We start from the raw sequence: 14,945 nt of genomic DNA, 5'->3' as shown, positions 1-14,945 counted from the left end.
ACTGGTGGTGATGGGAGAGGGAGGACACTTGGGCTGTCAGGAGATGGGCTTTGTGTAGGGAGAGAAGGACCATGTGACCGCCAGACAAGTAAAAGTAGTGTGGCTTTCTCTCCTGCTGAGCTGTTCTCCTTTCCCCTCTCTCCCTCACCTCCACCTCCCTCCATCTTGATCACCATCATCCCTCTCTTCTCCCATTTTCCCTATTTCCTCATCTCTCCCCACCTCCACCATAGGTAGGTGGAGGATGGAGAGTGAAATAAAGAAGGGAAGGGAAGAACAGTTAGCCGGAAGTGCCTCTTCCCTGTGCCAGGTGGAGGGGGAGCTAGTGTGGCCCCTGGGATCCCCGGTGCGTGGAGCTCTCCCAAGTGCTGACCCTGACCGCCCCCACTTAGCCGCACAGCCCTTGGATAGGCCTGAGGAGCACCCTCCCTTCTCCCCCACTCTCTTAACTTTCTAAGCCTCCCACACTTTCCAGATCTTTACCAATCTCCAGCCTTCATGCCCTGCTTCCTAGTCCCTCTCTTTAGTCCTGGAGCTGCCCTGCCCAGTCCAGCTCCACGCTTTCCACATTGAACACCTGACCCTGTGTCCTGAACCCCATCCCAATATTATCTGAGGCTGCTCAGATTCTCAGTCTTGCTGCACACGCACACACACACACACCCCTACCCAGCTGCTTATCTCCAAAACCAGCTCTCTTGTCCCTCCATTCTTTCTTGAGTTCATCCCATGACATCAACACACCCATATGTCTGGGATCCACATCTTTGCAGCCGTCTTGACAACTCTTCAGCCAAAAGAGGCCCTCCTTAGTCCTTCACCGGGGTTTCCTGATCACTCTAGCTGAGTTCTTTTTCAGCTCCTCCATCCACTTTCCTCAGGCCTGAACTCTTCTCCTTCCACATCAGCCCTTCCCAGCGGCTCCACCCCTCCAGCCTGGCTTAACTTCCCCCAGCCTCCCAGCCCACCCCGAAGCCTCTTCAGCCTGCCCGACCCCTCACCCTTGTGCAGCCCGGTGTACTTGTCCTTGATGACAGTCAGCTCAAAGATCCGACCAAACTGTTCGAAGATGGGCTTCAGGTCCTTCTCCTCCAGATGCCTCGGGATCTGCCCCACAAACAGCTTGATGGCATCCGGCTCCTTCATTGAGGCGGCCCAGGAGGAGGGGCCGAGGGGAGCAGGGAGAGGCCCAAAGGCCAAGGGGAGCTGCCCAGCAAGGAGATAAGTGGTGGGGCCCGGGGGTCCAGCCGGGGCTGGCTTTCCCTTTGGCCCCCAACCACGCTGCTAAGCAGAGGGGCGGCTCTTCACACAAAGGAGGCCCAGGGAGTTGAGTGCTAGGGGTCAGGGGTCTAGGCAGACGCTGTCATGCCACCAGGGGGCATCGCCCAAACAAACGATCTCCCTCCCAGAGATCTGGCAAATGTCCCAGGATGGGGGTGAGTATGGCCAAGACCTGGAGGGTTAGGTGGTAGCCGGGGGTGCTAGGGCTTAGAGGGCTGGGAACTGGGAGTTGAGATGAGAGCTGGAGGCGGGGAAAGGGCCTGAGGAGGGTGATGGGGAGGAGACTGAGGGGTTAAGGGGCCTGCTATGGTTGCCAGCAGCGTCAGTGAGGGGGGCCCACTCCTGATGTGGGGCAGGTGAATCTCTCGTTGGCTTCCCTGGGAGGACACCTCCCCTGTGGCGGATCCTTCTGCTGGGTCCGAAGATCCCTGATGCCAGATGCTTGATCTCTGATGGCGGCAGGGCTCCAGGGGTCCCTTTTGCCCTGCCGCCCCCCTTCAGGTCCTCCCCTCAGCCCCCCTCCCACCCCCACCCCAGTCCCCGGGCCTGGGCTGCTGCCGGCTGCTCCCGCCGCTGGGGCTGCCTGCTTTCCCGGTCACCTGGGTCCCGGAGCTCTGCTCTCCGGCCGCGCTCTCCTCAACAAAAACCTCCCCCCTCCACACCCCCCTCCCCACTCCCACCTCCTTTCCCCTGACATCAGTGATGTCAGTCTCAGGGGTCGAATACAAATTCTCTACCCTGGAGAGGGACGCACAATCCGGGCACGAGCCACGCCCTCTTTCTATCTCCATCCTCCCTGACTCCCTTCCCGCCCCCAGAAGAGCAGCTGGTCCTGTTGATAATAACCCTTCCCCCATCTTACTCCCCAGTCAGGAGTTGGACAAAGCACTAAGATGGAGAATTTATAGAGGAACCCTAAAGTGGGGTCCATTGTTCCGGGGGCTGGAGCTGTCCCCGGTGCTGGAAGACTCAGCAGATGGGGGGTGGCGGGGAAAGAGGGGAGCCCGGCATCTGGGGAGCCCCAAGAGTAGAGAGTCAAGGAAAGAAATCAGGGGAAAGAAAAATGAGAAAGGACGGTTGCATAGGCTGAAGGGAAAGGAGATATAGATGGAGAGGGAAGCAGGTCGCAGAGTCTGGGGGAAAAAGAAAAAATGCAGAGAGGAAAAATGGAAAGGGACGTGGGGAAGGGGAGAGCAGGATGAGAAGAATGCAGAAAGAGAACTGTATATTTTCCAGAAAAGGAACCAAGAAAAACGATAGCTTTCTGGCATTTGCCGATGCCCCCTTCTCTCCCTCCGGGGGGTTTGTGTGTATAAGTGCGTGGGCAGGGAGGCCGCGGAGGCGGCGCGGCGGGCGCTCTCACTTGTAAGCTCCTTGAAGACCAGGACACCGTTTAATTCAGCATCTTACTGTTCACAGTGTCTAGCACCCTGTCTTGCTCATGCGTAGCAGGAGCTTAACAAATACTCCATGCAAACAACCTCTGACAACAGTGGATTCCTGATTCCTTCAGTGGGAAGAACCACAGCTGTCAAGCTTCCCCTTAGGATGCAGAAACCCAATTACTCTTTCCTTTGCTTCTTTCTTCAGTTGGGTTCTTTGAGTTGGACTCAAATTGAGCCAGGTAGCACAGAGGAGCAGGGGAGGCACATTCGGGGACCATTGCTCCCCTGACCATGGATACTTCTACGGATGATTGGCAGGCTCCACAATCTGGAGGGAGCGTGACCCCTCCATGCACTGGGCCCACTCAGAGCACGCCCTCAGTGCAGGGATTATCTGTGGACATCAAACCTTGTCAGTGGTGGCAGCCCTTGCTTTCTGTCAGTGCTCAGCAACGGGGGCTCTCCTGGGGCTCTGGGCTTTTGTAGAGCACCCTGTCTTCCTGCCATTCCCTTCTTCTCCCCCGGGGTAGGGCTGCTGTTTCCACAGAGGCACTCGTGTCTCTAAACTGTGTCCCAGCTGAGTCCCAGGGGCCTCCATTCCTGAGCTATCACGGCAGGCAGGCTTCTCTTCTGGAAGGGAAATAATAGTAACAGCCAGTGCTTACATGGCTCTTACAGTGTCCCAGGCTTTGTGCCAAGTGCTTTATATTTACTAACTCCTAAACCCTCACCACCCCCCTATGATGTAGATTTTGTCATCTCCAAATAGAGAGGAGGTAACCAAGACACAGAGCTGAAATAACTTGCCTAAAGCCATGCAGCTAGAAAGAGGTCTAGCTGAGACTGGAGCCTGGGCAGTCTGGCTCCTGAGTCCACGCATTTAACTCCCACATCAAACATTCCTCTTGAGAATGGGAGCAGTGGTGAAGTCTGGCCTTTCTTCCTCTTCTGTCTCCATTTAAGCCCTGGATGAGAGAGAGTCTTTCTTTTTACTGCTTGATTCTGTGGACCACCTCCCATCCTTCCTTAGCCTGTTTTTTTGTTGTGGCCTGGAGCCACGCTCTGGCAGGTGCTTGCATTTGAGTGAATGTGTATGTGTGTAGACTTGATTACACTTCATCACATGGATGCCCGGGTCCCCCAAGTAGGGGCCCCTAAGATGGGGTGGAGTGGGGGGAGGTGCTAGAGGACTCAGTGGTGGGTGCTCAGAAGAAGTGAATGATGGCAGAGCCAGGGAATCAAGAAGGGCAAACACATCTTGAAAGTAACTTTCCACTCACCTACCCCACCCCCACTGCTCCTTTCCTTGCCTTCTAATCTGATCTTGGTATTTATGGAGATGCTAAACAGATCATGTCCTCTGAGGATGGAGAAGGGGAAGACCCTATGGCCCTGTTGATCTCATTACTCTATGTCTTCTCAGCAGATCTGCCGCCCTGCTGCTTATTCAGGCTTGGGGCTAATCATATTAATTGAAATATTAAACATTCACAAAAATGAATTAAAATGAACTCCCCTCACTCCTCCTCCCAGTCAGTAATTGGGGAGACAGCTGCAGACAGCAAAATGTGTCCAGTCCTTTGCTTAGTTTGTGGTCCCCAAAGGTGTCAGTCTGAGAGAAGAGGCAGGGTTTAGGGGAGAAGAGTGGTACCACTCATCAGACTCTCCTTGCTGAGTGACTGTGAACACATCTCTGGTGTTCTTTCAGGCCATGGGATGGGAGTCCTGTGAGGTAAAGGCAGGGGAGCCCTGAGACTCAGATGCCTATTCTGGAAAGTTTCTCTCTAGGAGGGAGAGAGGCTTACAGGATACTTTCTCTGCCCACCACCCCCAAGCTCACCCTCTTTTTTATTCCTCTGCAGTCAAAGCTAGGCTGCCCTACATAAAAAGATTATTGAATTTATAAAGGGAGAGTCTGATCCTGGCTTTAGATTCTTAGGAAATGAGAAATGCTGGATAATTGGGATATTTTTCAGAAAGGGCAAAATGTGGCGGTATGTGTGGGCAGAGTGGCTAGTCATGAAGTACTTACTGGCTTCCCTGATTGAATACAGAGTGAAGACATCTGCAGCAGAATTTATGAGAGTGCACAAAGAATTGATTCTATAACCTTCCTGCCCTCAAGTGGCTTCCACCTCAAGTGGAAGGTAAGACAGGCCAACACAATACATAATAGTGAGTACTGAGACGCTGTTAAAAAAACAAAGAGTAGCCCCTCTCATACATGGGCATTTGGGTCATAGGATGTGATCAGTGAAGAAAGGCTTGATTGATTATCAAAGCACAAGAAGATCACAGATTGGCAGACAGAGGATATCAATCATTTCCTACTTGGAGGTGGGGAGGTAGAGAACACTGTGCATGCCTGTGTGTGTTTGAGTGTGTAGGTTTGCTGGTCCAGGCTCTGGCATTGTCTAATATAATACAAGCCACATATATGGTTTAAAAATGTCTAGTAGCCACATATAAAAGCAAAAAGATACAAGAGAAATTACTTTTAATAATAAATGTTATTTAACCTGATATATCCAAAATACTATTTCAACATGTAAATCAATTACATGTTATTAATGAGATTTTTTTCACACCAAGCCTTCAAAATCCTGTGTGTATTTTATATTTGCTGCACATTTAACACCTACAGCCACTTTTCAAGTGTTCAAGAGCCACAGGTGGCTTGTGGTGACTGTACTGGCTGGCACTGCTCTGGAGATGCCACCACCAGCTTCTCTGGAGGGAGTGTGGGGAGAAAAGACAGATCTTGGCCAAGAGGAACCATTATCTCTGGTTAACCTCTTGCTCCTGCCGGGGAAAAAAAAAAAATCACTTCTGACAGATGGCAGCTTATCTCTCTCTCACTCTATTAACTCTCTCTCTTAAAAAAAGACAATCAACCAAAATGATCACTAACCAAGATGGGGTTCCTGGGAAGTGGCTTGTAGCCCACTACCTAATTTACTTCTTGTGGTTTTCCCTTGCTTGGGAACTGCCAACACTTTCACTTCTTTTCCTCAGTCTTTGCTGGAAAGGACAGAAGCAGACCAATGATAACCCCTCCACGGCCAGGGCCTAATGCTGAGCTTGTTTCTCATGGTATTCTCTTGCTCCTTAGGGCAGTTGTTCACAAATCTGAAAAGACAGCTTCCCTTTTTTCTCCTGCTTCTCAGAAGGCCTCTGCTGAGCACGATCTCTGTGGGGGTAGGAGCTCGGCATGTGTGTATTGACAGACAGGCTCATGCCCTTTCTCGTGGCTATTTTCAGCTCTCTGGCTTTATGTTTCACTTTCTCTTCTTAATTAGATACTAGAAGAACAAATCTTGAAGACCAAATTCCCTTTCTCCTCCCGTATTCAGTTGGGAGTGGAAGAAAATAATTTAGAATTTATGAGGAGCCCAGGGTGAAGAGAAAGTTAATCTACACAAAAAAGTCAGTACAAGAGGGGGAAATTCTGGCAGAATGTTCCCCAGGTCCTTTCCAGCATCTTTAGTCGGACAGAACGTTCCTTCCTTTGCAGAACTCAGCTCACTCTATGTTCTGGGGTGCTTCCACGTTGTTTGAAGAATCCACGGCTCCAGTGTCGAATGTGTACAGGACAGAGGGACGGGTTGGCTTCTGGGCCAGTGGAAAGGGAAGAAGCTTGGGTTCTCTTTCCCCAGTACTAGGCTTCCTCTAGCTTCTGTCCAAGTGAGGGAGTCTGGAAGCAGATTCGGGGAGACCTTTTTTCCTGTTTTACTCTAGAGCTAACAAAAAAACCCTGAAGTTGGGTGGGGTCAAGAAGGGCTCATTCCACATACAATTAAGTCCAGAAATCAGTCCCCCAATCCGGGAAAGGCGATCCTTTAGAGACCCGCCCCCCAAGCCCCCGCCCCGGAGCTCACCCCTCAGTTCCCTCAGCCCCTCGCCCCCGCTTCGCTGAAGGGGCCGGGCTTGGGGGCAGGGCGGGGCCGGGGGCGGGGCCTCGCCGGCTCGCGGCCGGTCGCCTTGACGACCTCAGCAAGATGGAGACGCTGCCAGGCTTGCTGCAGCGGCCGGACCCCGGGGCGCTTAGCGCAGCGCAGCTGGAGCAGCTGCGAAAATTCAAGGTGGGTGCGCCCGCGCCCCCATCCAGCGTCCACCAAAGTGTAGGTCCCCCAGGACTGGGGCCCCAGACTGGGAAGAGAGCCGCCGAGAGAAGGGGAGCGGGAGCCTGTTCCCTGATAAAGTGGGGAGGGCGCAGGGGAGACCCCCGGCGGACCTCTAGGCGTCTGATCCCAGCACAGAGCGCGACGGGCATCTGAGAGTGCAGGAAGAACTAACTCAGGGACTCGGCCAGAGAAATGGGCCGAAATTACTGCCAGACACATCCGACCTTAGTTAAGGCCCCTCATCCTGAACAGGCGGCAGAATGATATTTTATCTGTAAGAAGATGGGTGGCTTAAACTTTCAAGCATCCTGGAGAAAGACTTCGGTTAAATGCGCACGCCGTTTTCCGCAGCCCTTCACATCTCCAGGGCTGAACCCTGAATCTGTCTCCTAATGGAAGTGACCCTTTGTTCTTGCCCCCCAGATTCAGACTCGGATTGCTAACGAAAAGTACCTAAGGACCCACAAAGAAGTAGAGTGGCTCATAAGTGGTTTCTTCAGGTAGGTGGTTTTCCAGGCTCTGGGATTTGTGGCATGCAGGGTTTTCTTCGTTATCTCTAGAGGTTTCCTTCAGTTATCTCTAAATTCTTAAAAATATGTCTATTCATTTACTTTAACCGTAAGGATAAATACATACCTTATGACACTTGGAAGAGGGAATTTGGCGTTGCGAAACCCAACAGCCATCCACTGGGTGTAGAACACTATTCTCAACCATAGGAGCTTAACAAAATCACTAGTTGAACTTAAAACAAAAATCAGTTGTCTGGTTGGCCCTTCCCTACTTGAAAACATTACTGTAGAAAAATTCCAAGGGTTGGAAGCCACTCTTTTCTTGGGGAAGAGAAGACAATTTACCAGCGTATCCTGGAATATGTTCTTTCCTTCCCCCACCCTCCTTTCAGCCTGGCATTTGCTTGAATGGAAACATATCCTAATGGGATGAAGAAGGAGAATTAAACAAATAAATCACGGAGCATCAGTGGATGAAAACAATAGAGCTATCTCAAATGCTGTTTGGTTATAGACAAATAGACAAGGTTTAAATAATTATAATGGCACCCATCTCCAGGCATTGTGCTGTTTCCCTACATTAGCACTTACCACACTGTATTGTAATTGAGCTGTCAATCTTCTGTTACTGGTCCAAAGCTCCGAGCTTGTGGAGTGTGTTTGTGTTCCCAGTGCCCACGCAGTGTGTGGCATCTTGGAACACTTTTGCTGATCCTCCCAGCACCTCCACAAAAGACAGGTGATTGTCATTTTCATTTTATAAGTGAGAAAATTTAAGCTCAGAAAGGTGAAGTACCTTCCCAAAGTTGCTGAACCAGGATTCAAACCCCTGGTTTTCCCACTGTATTGTGCTGTAAGCAGTCGGTCCCTATTTCCCCTCTGGACTGTGTGCTTATAGCCAGAGGTGGGCCCTCCCTTGTCTTCTCAAAAGTTGGCAAGGTCAGGCAAGGTGGCTTATGCCTGTAATCCCAGCACTTTGGGAGACCGAGGTGGGTGTATCACCTGAGGTCGGGAGTTCGAGACCAGCCTGACCAACACGGTGAAACCCCGTCTCTACTAAAAATACAAAATTAGCCAGGTGTGGTGGCACATGCCTGTAATCCCAGCTACTTGAGAGGCTGAGGCAGGAGAATCGCTTGAACCCAGGAGGCAAAGGTTGCAGTGAGCTGAGATTGCTCCATTGCACTCTAGCCTGGGCAACAAGAGCGAAACTCCATTGCAAACAAACAAAAAAAATGTTGGCCAGGCAGATGCGTTGGCTCACGCCTGTGATCCCAGCACTTTGGGAGGCTGAGGGGGGTGGATCACTTGAGGCCAGGAGTTTGAGACCTGCGTGACCAACATGAGGAAACCCCATCTCTACTAAAAATACAAAAATTAGTCAGGCGTGGTGGCACGTGCCTGTAATCCCAGCTACCTGGGAGACTGAGGCAGGAGAATCGCTGAAACCCGGGAGGCAGAAGTTGCAGTGAGCCGAGATTGCGCCACTGCACTCCAGCCTGGGCGACAGAGCAAGATTCTATCTCATGAAATAAAAATTAAAAAAACTCACTATTCATATTATAGACGTTTCTCCAAGTGGCAACAAATTCTCAGAGGGCAGATAGGGGAAGGAGACAGAGAAAACTGAAACCTATCCAGTTATGAAGGTTGGCCAGGGATAAGCCTTGGGCAAAAGAGAGTTTAGGGATCCTCTGTTAATATCAGACCTGAGGATCAGGCCGTCACCTTTTGCAACTTTTCTTCTAAAGGGAAATAAGATGATATCGTTCCTATCCTGGGGAGCTTGCTCTCCAAGTTAGTAGTAGTTCCAGCAGAGAGATTGGGGATAGAAGTTAAAAGCTGAAACTAAATCAACATTTGCATTGCTCACAAACAACAGGATTAGAATGCTTGGGGTTGATGAATAAGAATGAGTTGTTTCAGTCACCTGTCAGGGATGGCCTTGATTCTCTCTTTGTCCAGGAACAGTTTCCAGGAGCAGCCTGGGTATCTGGGACTGGCTGCTGTGGGAACAGCCCCAGATACTTCCTTTCCTTTCTTACCATGTTCCTGTCAAGGCCAGGTAGGCCACCAGGTTTTTCTTCTTGCTGTCCCTAAAGCTACTCTACCTGAAATTCTTCTGACCTCTTTTCCTGGGTGGAGCTTGCAGAGGGTTTAGTGTTTGAAGTTTTAGGGTTTACTTTGGTTTGTTTGGTGTCATTGTTCCCTTTGATTGGTACCAGGATGAACCAGAATCAGCTTCTGTCCCTGCTGGCCACCTCACATGGTCCTTCCTATGAGAAAAGAAGAAGGGAGAAGTGAGGGCAGAGTCCTGAGCACCGTGCCTGTCCTTGTCTGTTCTGCAGATATCTGCTGTTGATACATTCCAAGCCAAAAGAAGCTCTGAAGGGTTCTTTCTGGGAAGCAAACTCCCCACTTGGGTTTTTTAGATCCTAATGATTTATGGCCATTCAGCCACAATTCTCCAGCCTATATTGGTAAATACAGTGTACCAAACTCTTAACACCTTGAGTTTTGGACCTGAAAAATGGAAAGAGTAGGAATCTGACTTATTTTAAGGTACACAGAAACCTCAGGTTTTGTGCTGCAGATATGATAGATAGCCAGGTATGAAATTGTAGAAAGTATTTTTTTTTTTTTTTGAGACGGAGTCTCGCTCTATCGCTTAGGCTGGAGTGCAGTGGTGCGATCTCAGCTCACTGCAACCTCCGCCTCCCATATTCACGCCATTCTCCTGCCTCAGCCTCCTGAGCAGCTGGGACTATAGGCACCCGCCACCACGCCCGGCTAATTATTTTGCTTTTTTTTTTTTTTTTTTTTAGTAGAGACGGGGTTTCACTGTGTTAGCCAGGATGGTCTTGATCTCCTGACTTCATGATCCACCTGCCTGGGCCTCCCAAAGTGCTGGGATTACAGGCATGAGCCACCGCGCCTGGCCTTTTTTTTTTTTTTTTTTTTGGAGACGAAGTCTCCCACTGTCACCTGGGCTGGAGTACAGTGGCGCAATATCGGCTCACTGCAGCCTCCGCCTCCTGGGTTCAAGCTATTCTCCTGCCTCCGCCTCCCAAGTAGCTGGGATTACAGGTGCCTGCCACCAGGCCCGGCTAATTTTTTGTATTTTTAGTAGAGATGGGGTTTCACTATGTTGGCCAGGCTGGTCTCAAACTCCTGTCCTCGTGATCTGCCTGCCTCGGCCTCTCAAAGTGCTGGGATTACAAATACAGCAGTAATCATGTCCTTCCTTGGCTGGAAAAATCTTCAGTAGTTCCACAACGTTGCTTTTTTGGGTTTGTTTTTAAAAATTCTATTGAAATATACTGAAAAGTGACATATCCTAAGCTGGATGAACTGTCAGAGGGTGAAAATACACATGGTACTATTGTTCAGATGAAGAAATAGAACCTTACCAACACCTCACATCCTTTGTGCCCCTCCCAGTCACTCCCCTTAAAACAGTAGCCAGTATCCTGACTTCTACTAGCACGGATTTATTGTGCGCTTTTGTATTTTATATGAATGGAATTCTACACTATGTGCTTTTTTGTGCCTGTTTTCTTTTGCTCAGTCGTATCTTGTAGATCCTCCATTCTCACTGCTGTATAATATTCCAGCATGTGTTATGCCATGTTTTGTCTATTTCCATTGTCTTTCAGATTGAGTGTAAATGTCTCTCCCCAGCATTCAAGGCTCTCCGTAATAGAACCTCTTCTGTTTCCCACTACTCCCTGCATGCGTCCCTCACTCAAGCCAGACCACATTTCTGCTCATGCTGACCCTATGGAGCTCAGGCACAGATGCCTCTTGAGTGCTCTTTTGGACTCAAGATAGAAAGGTGTCTACAACCCACTTCCTACTCTCAAGGAAGTCATAGTCTATAGAACACAAACTGTTTCTCTTTCTGGGCCTTTGCTCTTGCTGTTTCCCTGGATCTGGAATGTTTTTGTCCCTCAACCCTCATCCTGCCTACTACAATCCCATGTGTACTTCAAGGGTCCTCTCAAATGCCAGCTGCTCTGTGAAGATTGTTGGGGTCCCCCTCTCAGTAACCTCTCTCCCCACTCTGATCTCCCAGAGCACTATTTAATACCCCTCTTTAGCGCTTGTCAGAGGTTCCTTGGCCTTTTGGACATTTGGAAACTAACCTGTTCCTTTTCACTTACCTGTAAATTATTTGAGGTAGGGCTATATTTTATTTTATTTTGAAAAAAGCAATCACTCATATCTAGTGCAATTACTTGCACATAATTTGTGCCCAATAATTATCAAAATGAATTGAAGGAGAAGGGGGGCAAAATTCTTGAAGGTTAGGAAGGAGGGGCTTCTTGGGGAGTTGGGAGGCCTTGGCCAAGAGAACATATTATAGAGGGCACTGACCTTGGAGTCACAAGACCTGGGCCCTCTTTACTTTATTTACCAAGTTTATGAACTTGGGCAAATCATTAATCTTTTGAAGGCTTGGTTTCTTTGGATGTAAAATGGGGGCATAATAATGGTTGTTTCACAGGGTTGTTGTAAAGTGAGACAATATTTGTGAACATACTTTATGAACCATAAAACTCTATGCAATATAAGGCATTTTCAACTCTCTAGTGGCATTGGCCCTGCAGGTGTTACCACAGTGTCTCCTTGCTGGACTGAGGGGCCAATAACCATCTGCGGTCCATCTTTTAGCTCTGTTTATTGTATCTCCCTCTGCCCCTTGAATTCATGGTTAAGCTTACTCAGGACATTGTGGGGCTGCATATCTCCCACCATTCGTGGGCCGGCCGGCATGTTCTTCATCTTTGCCTCTTGCCCCTGGCTTGAGATCTGGTTCAGTGAAAATGATCCTTGAGGCCGGGTGCCGTGGCTCACGCCTGTAATCCCAGCACTTTGGGAGGCTGAAGTAGGAGGATCGCTTGAGCCTGGGAGTTAGATACCAGCCTGGGCCACATAGTAAGACTCTGCCGCTACAAAAAAAAATTAGCCATCGCACATGCCTGTAGTCCCAGCTAGTCGAGAGGCTGGAGATGGGAGGATCTCTTGAGCCAGGGAGGTTGATCGCGCCACTGTACTCCAGGCTTGGTGACAGAGCAAGACCCTGTCTCAAATAAATAAATAAATGCACACATAAACAAGGTTGTTGACGGAATGACAAGCCCCACTTGGCTGCAGCACAGCTCTTTCTCGACGTAAGCAATATCCTAGTGTATTGCCATTTAGGATGCTTCACTCCTTGCCTTAGATACGGAGTTGAAGGAAAATCATGAATGAAAGGGTCTTTGTCAGGAGTCTGCGGATTTATTGACTCCCAAGATGGTTGTGTCTCAGGTTCATCTGTGAAAGTACAGGACCTGAAGCAGTAGCCACAGCCTGCCTTAAAGTCTACTTTACCTCCCATCCTATCCCTTAATGTTTTCCAGAGAAATATTTTTGAAAAGACCAGACAACATCCTAGAATTTGCTGCAGGTGAGTAAGGCAGCGTCGGTTTTGGGTATCTGACAAAGCCAGCGCAGGGAGCATGATTGTGAGTTTAGACTTGAATGAGCCCAGGATTCTCCCTGCAGAGTCTGGGGTACTCCTTCACCTGATGTCCCCAAAGGGAGCTTTTTTTCAGCTTTTTCTTTCCTCCATCATCATTTCCTCAAAATGAGGACAGACAAGAAATGAGGCAGAACTTCCTCATGGTGAGGATTGTTAAGAATTTTGAGATTCCCAAAGGAACATATCGGCAGTTTTTCCCTTGGGAATCTTAAAGCAGGGTTCTCAACCCTAGCTGTACATCAGAATCACCTGGGGAGCTTTTAGAACTACTGATGCTCAGTCCCCACCACCAGAGAGTTTTATTTAATTAGTCTGGGGTGGGGCCCAGCATACATAGCTTTAAAGACTCCCCAGGTGATTCTAATGGACTGGCTGCCCGAGATGCCTTAAGGTCAATGGTATTTAGAGGGAAAGGGATGGATTGGACGATTTCTTGGTTCCTGTTAGTCCTGAGAATTAGTTACATCCCAGACCTCAAACCATTGCTAACAGAATCTCAATACGCCTTTGCTAGCGCAGCAGATGCTGCCTCTGATTCACAGTATGCTGGGTGTATAAAAACCCTCATCTGGCGTCATCCTGCGAGAGCCTGGCTCTCCTCTGAGAGGGTATTCTCAGAGAAGGCGTGATAGCTCAGAGACAGGAGCTGGCAAGCGGAGCTGAGACAAGAATAATACTTGGCATTTATTTGGGCCCCAAGATGGGCCTGGAGCAGAAAACCCAGAGAATCCCTGAGCCCTCTGATGGCTCTCTGTGCGTCAGCAGGCGGAGGAGCAAACGGTGCGACTGGGGATAGGTGGGGGGTGGGGGCAGGCACAGCGTGGAGGGGCGGCAGCCAGCCTCTGGGAGCCCTTCCTGGGAATGTTGGAGCTGGCAGAATCAGAACTGCTCGGGTGGGGGCAGTGACCGTTCATTTTACCATATTACATTGTAAAGCAGGGCCACCAGTAGTAGCAGTCCTGCTAGTACCAAGCCATCCTAACTTTTTGGTGGAGTAAGCTGTCTCCTTCCATGGGTAAATCTTTTCCCTTTGGGTATAGATGATGTCTTCTTTTTGATTTTTATCCCAGACTACTTCACGGATCCAAGACTTCCCAACAAGATTCACATGCAGCTAATTAAAGACAAGAAAGCGGCTTAATTAGCAAAATCATGATGCTCAGCTGTTGGGAGAGACCAGACAGAATCCAGCCTTGGGGTGGGTATTAACCTCACTTACAGACAGAGGCTTCTTTACTCTTGTGAAAATAAGCTCTGGTTTATTGGTCCAGGGTGTGAAAGAAATCAAGTGGAGAATTTAAAGAGAAGTTTAATGTAAATGTTTAGTTTTTCCTCTACTGTTTTGGGGAATTAGAGACTGTGAAGAGAGGCCCAGGGTTGATCTGTCATGTCAGTAGCAGGAAGCTTCTTAATGTAGTGGAATGGATTAAGGGAATGGAAGTGGAAGTACAGTAGTTCAGGGGTAAAGATGGCAACAGGGAAATGGGGAGGGGGCCATTAGCATCAAGATGATGTTCCTGCTGGTGGCCTTTCCTGTGTGACCTTGGTGGTGAGAGGGGAGACGATTCCATTGCTTCTGGAAGGGGTGTGAGCAGTTTCCCTCCTTGCTTCTTGGATTGGGCACTTTCCCACTCCTGCCTCATCTTCAAGCCAGGCTGTGCCATTAAGGCCACCACACGTTTTTCAGGCAGAATGATTCCTGAAATGATATTGAAAGCTGGGATTTAAAAAAAAAAATGTGAGGTGGGAAAAGGTCACACTCCTAATTTGGTGGAACCATTTCTGTTTTGCAGGGTCATCTGGAGGCATGAGAGCCCTACTGCCATCAGTGTGGGTTTCCAAGCTGCCTTGGGCTCTGTCTACTGTCGCAAAAGCTTTTAAAGATATTCATTAAACACGGACCTTCCTGCTCTCTCTGCTTTATTTCACTCAAGAGGAGGAAGCCATCCTTCAGGGGAGGGCTGCTGTGCCCCACTTTGACGTGTGAGGCAGCTGGCCTGTTTCTGCTTTCAGGGCGGCCAAGGGCCTCTTGCTGGGTCAGTGGGCTGTCGTGCCCACCCCCTGAGAAGAACACAGCTGATCACGGGGGCACAGAAACAAGCGAGTCCATGCTTCA

At 49.4% G+C, this 14,945-nt stretch overlaps 2 protein-coding genes across 10 annotated transcripts in view; one reads left to right on the top strand and one right to left on the bottom strand.

Annotated features, from left to right (window-relative positions):
• Positions 1-1,963, bottom strand: part of CELF3 (CUGBP Elav-like family member 3) — a 22,331-nt gene extending 20,368 nt beyond the window's left edge. For 4 of the 8 annotated variants that reach the window (XM_055359118.2, XM_055359129.2, XM_055359143.2 and 1 more), the window contains exon 1: positions 1,002-1,929. In XM_055359118.2, the coding sequence (XP_055215093.1) occupies positions 1,002-1,146 (145 nt within the window). In that variant the 5' untranslated portion in view covers positions 1,147-1,929. Of the gene's footprint in view, positions 1-744 lie in introns of all 8 variants that reach the window. The other 4 variants (XM_055359173.2, XM_055359179.2, XM_055359138.2 and 1 more) reach the window with 3 other exon arrangements.
• The window catches only part of RIIAD1 (regulatory subunit of type II PKA R-subunit domain containing 1), a 16,280-nt gene extending 1,335 nt beyond the window's left edge, over positions 1-14,945 (top strand). The window contains exons 3-7 of one of the 2 annotated variants that reach the window (XM_063695158.1): positions 4,721-4,813; positions 7,214-7,290; positions 12,708-12,754; positions 13,900-14,027; positions 14,623-14,945. In XM_063695158.1, coding sequence (XP_063551228.1) covers positions 4,721-4,813; positions 7,214-7,290; positions 12,708-12,754; positions 13,900-13,970 — 288 coding nt within the window. In that variant the 3' untranslated portion in view covers positions 13,971-14,027; positions 14,623-14,945. Of the gene's footprint in view, positions 1-4,720; positions 4,814-6,088; positions 6,749-7,213; positions 7,291-12,707; positions 12,755-13,899; positions 14,028-14,622 lie in introns of those variants that run through there. The other variant, XM_019022658.3, reaches the window with a different exon arrangement.

This window comes from Gorilla gorilla, chromosome 1 (genome assembly GCF_029281585.2).
Source record: "Gorilla gorilla gorilla isolate KB3781 chromosome 1, NHGRI_mGorGor1-v2.1_pri, whole genome shotgun sequence".
NCBI classification, from domain to species: domain Eukaryota; kingdom Metazoa; phylum Chordata; class Mammalia; order Primates; family Hominidae; genus Gorilla; species Gorilla gorilla.
Note: the sequence above shows the minus strand (reverse complement) of the source record. Positions and strands in the feature narration are given on the sequence as shown.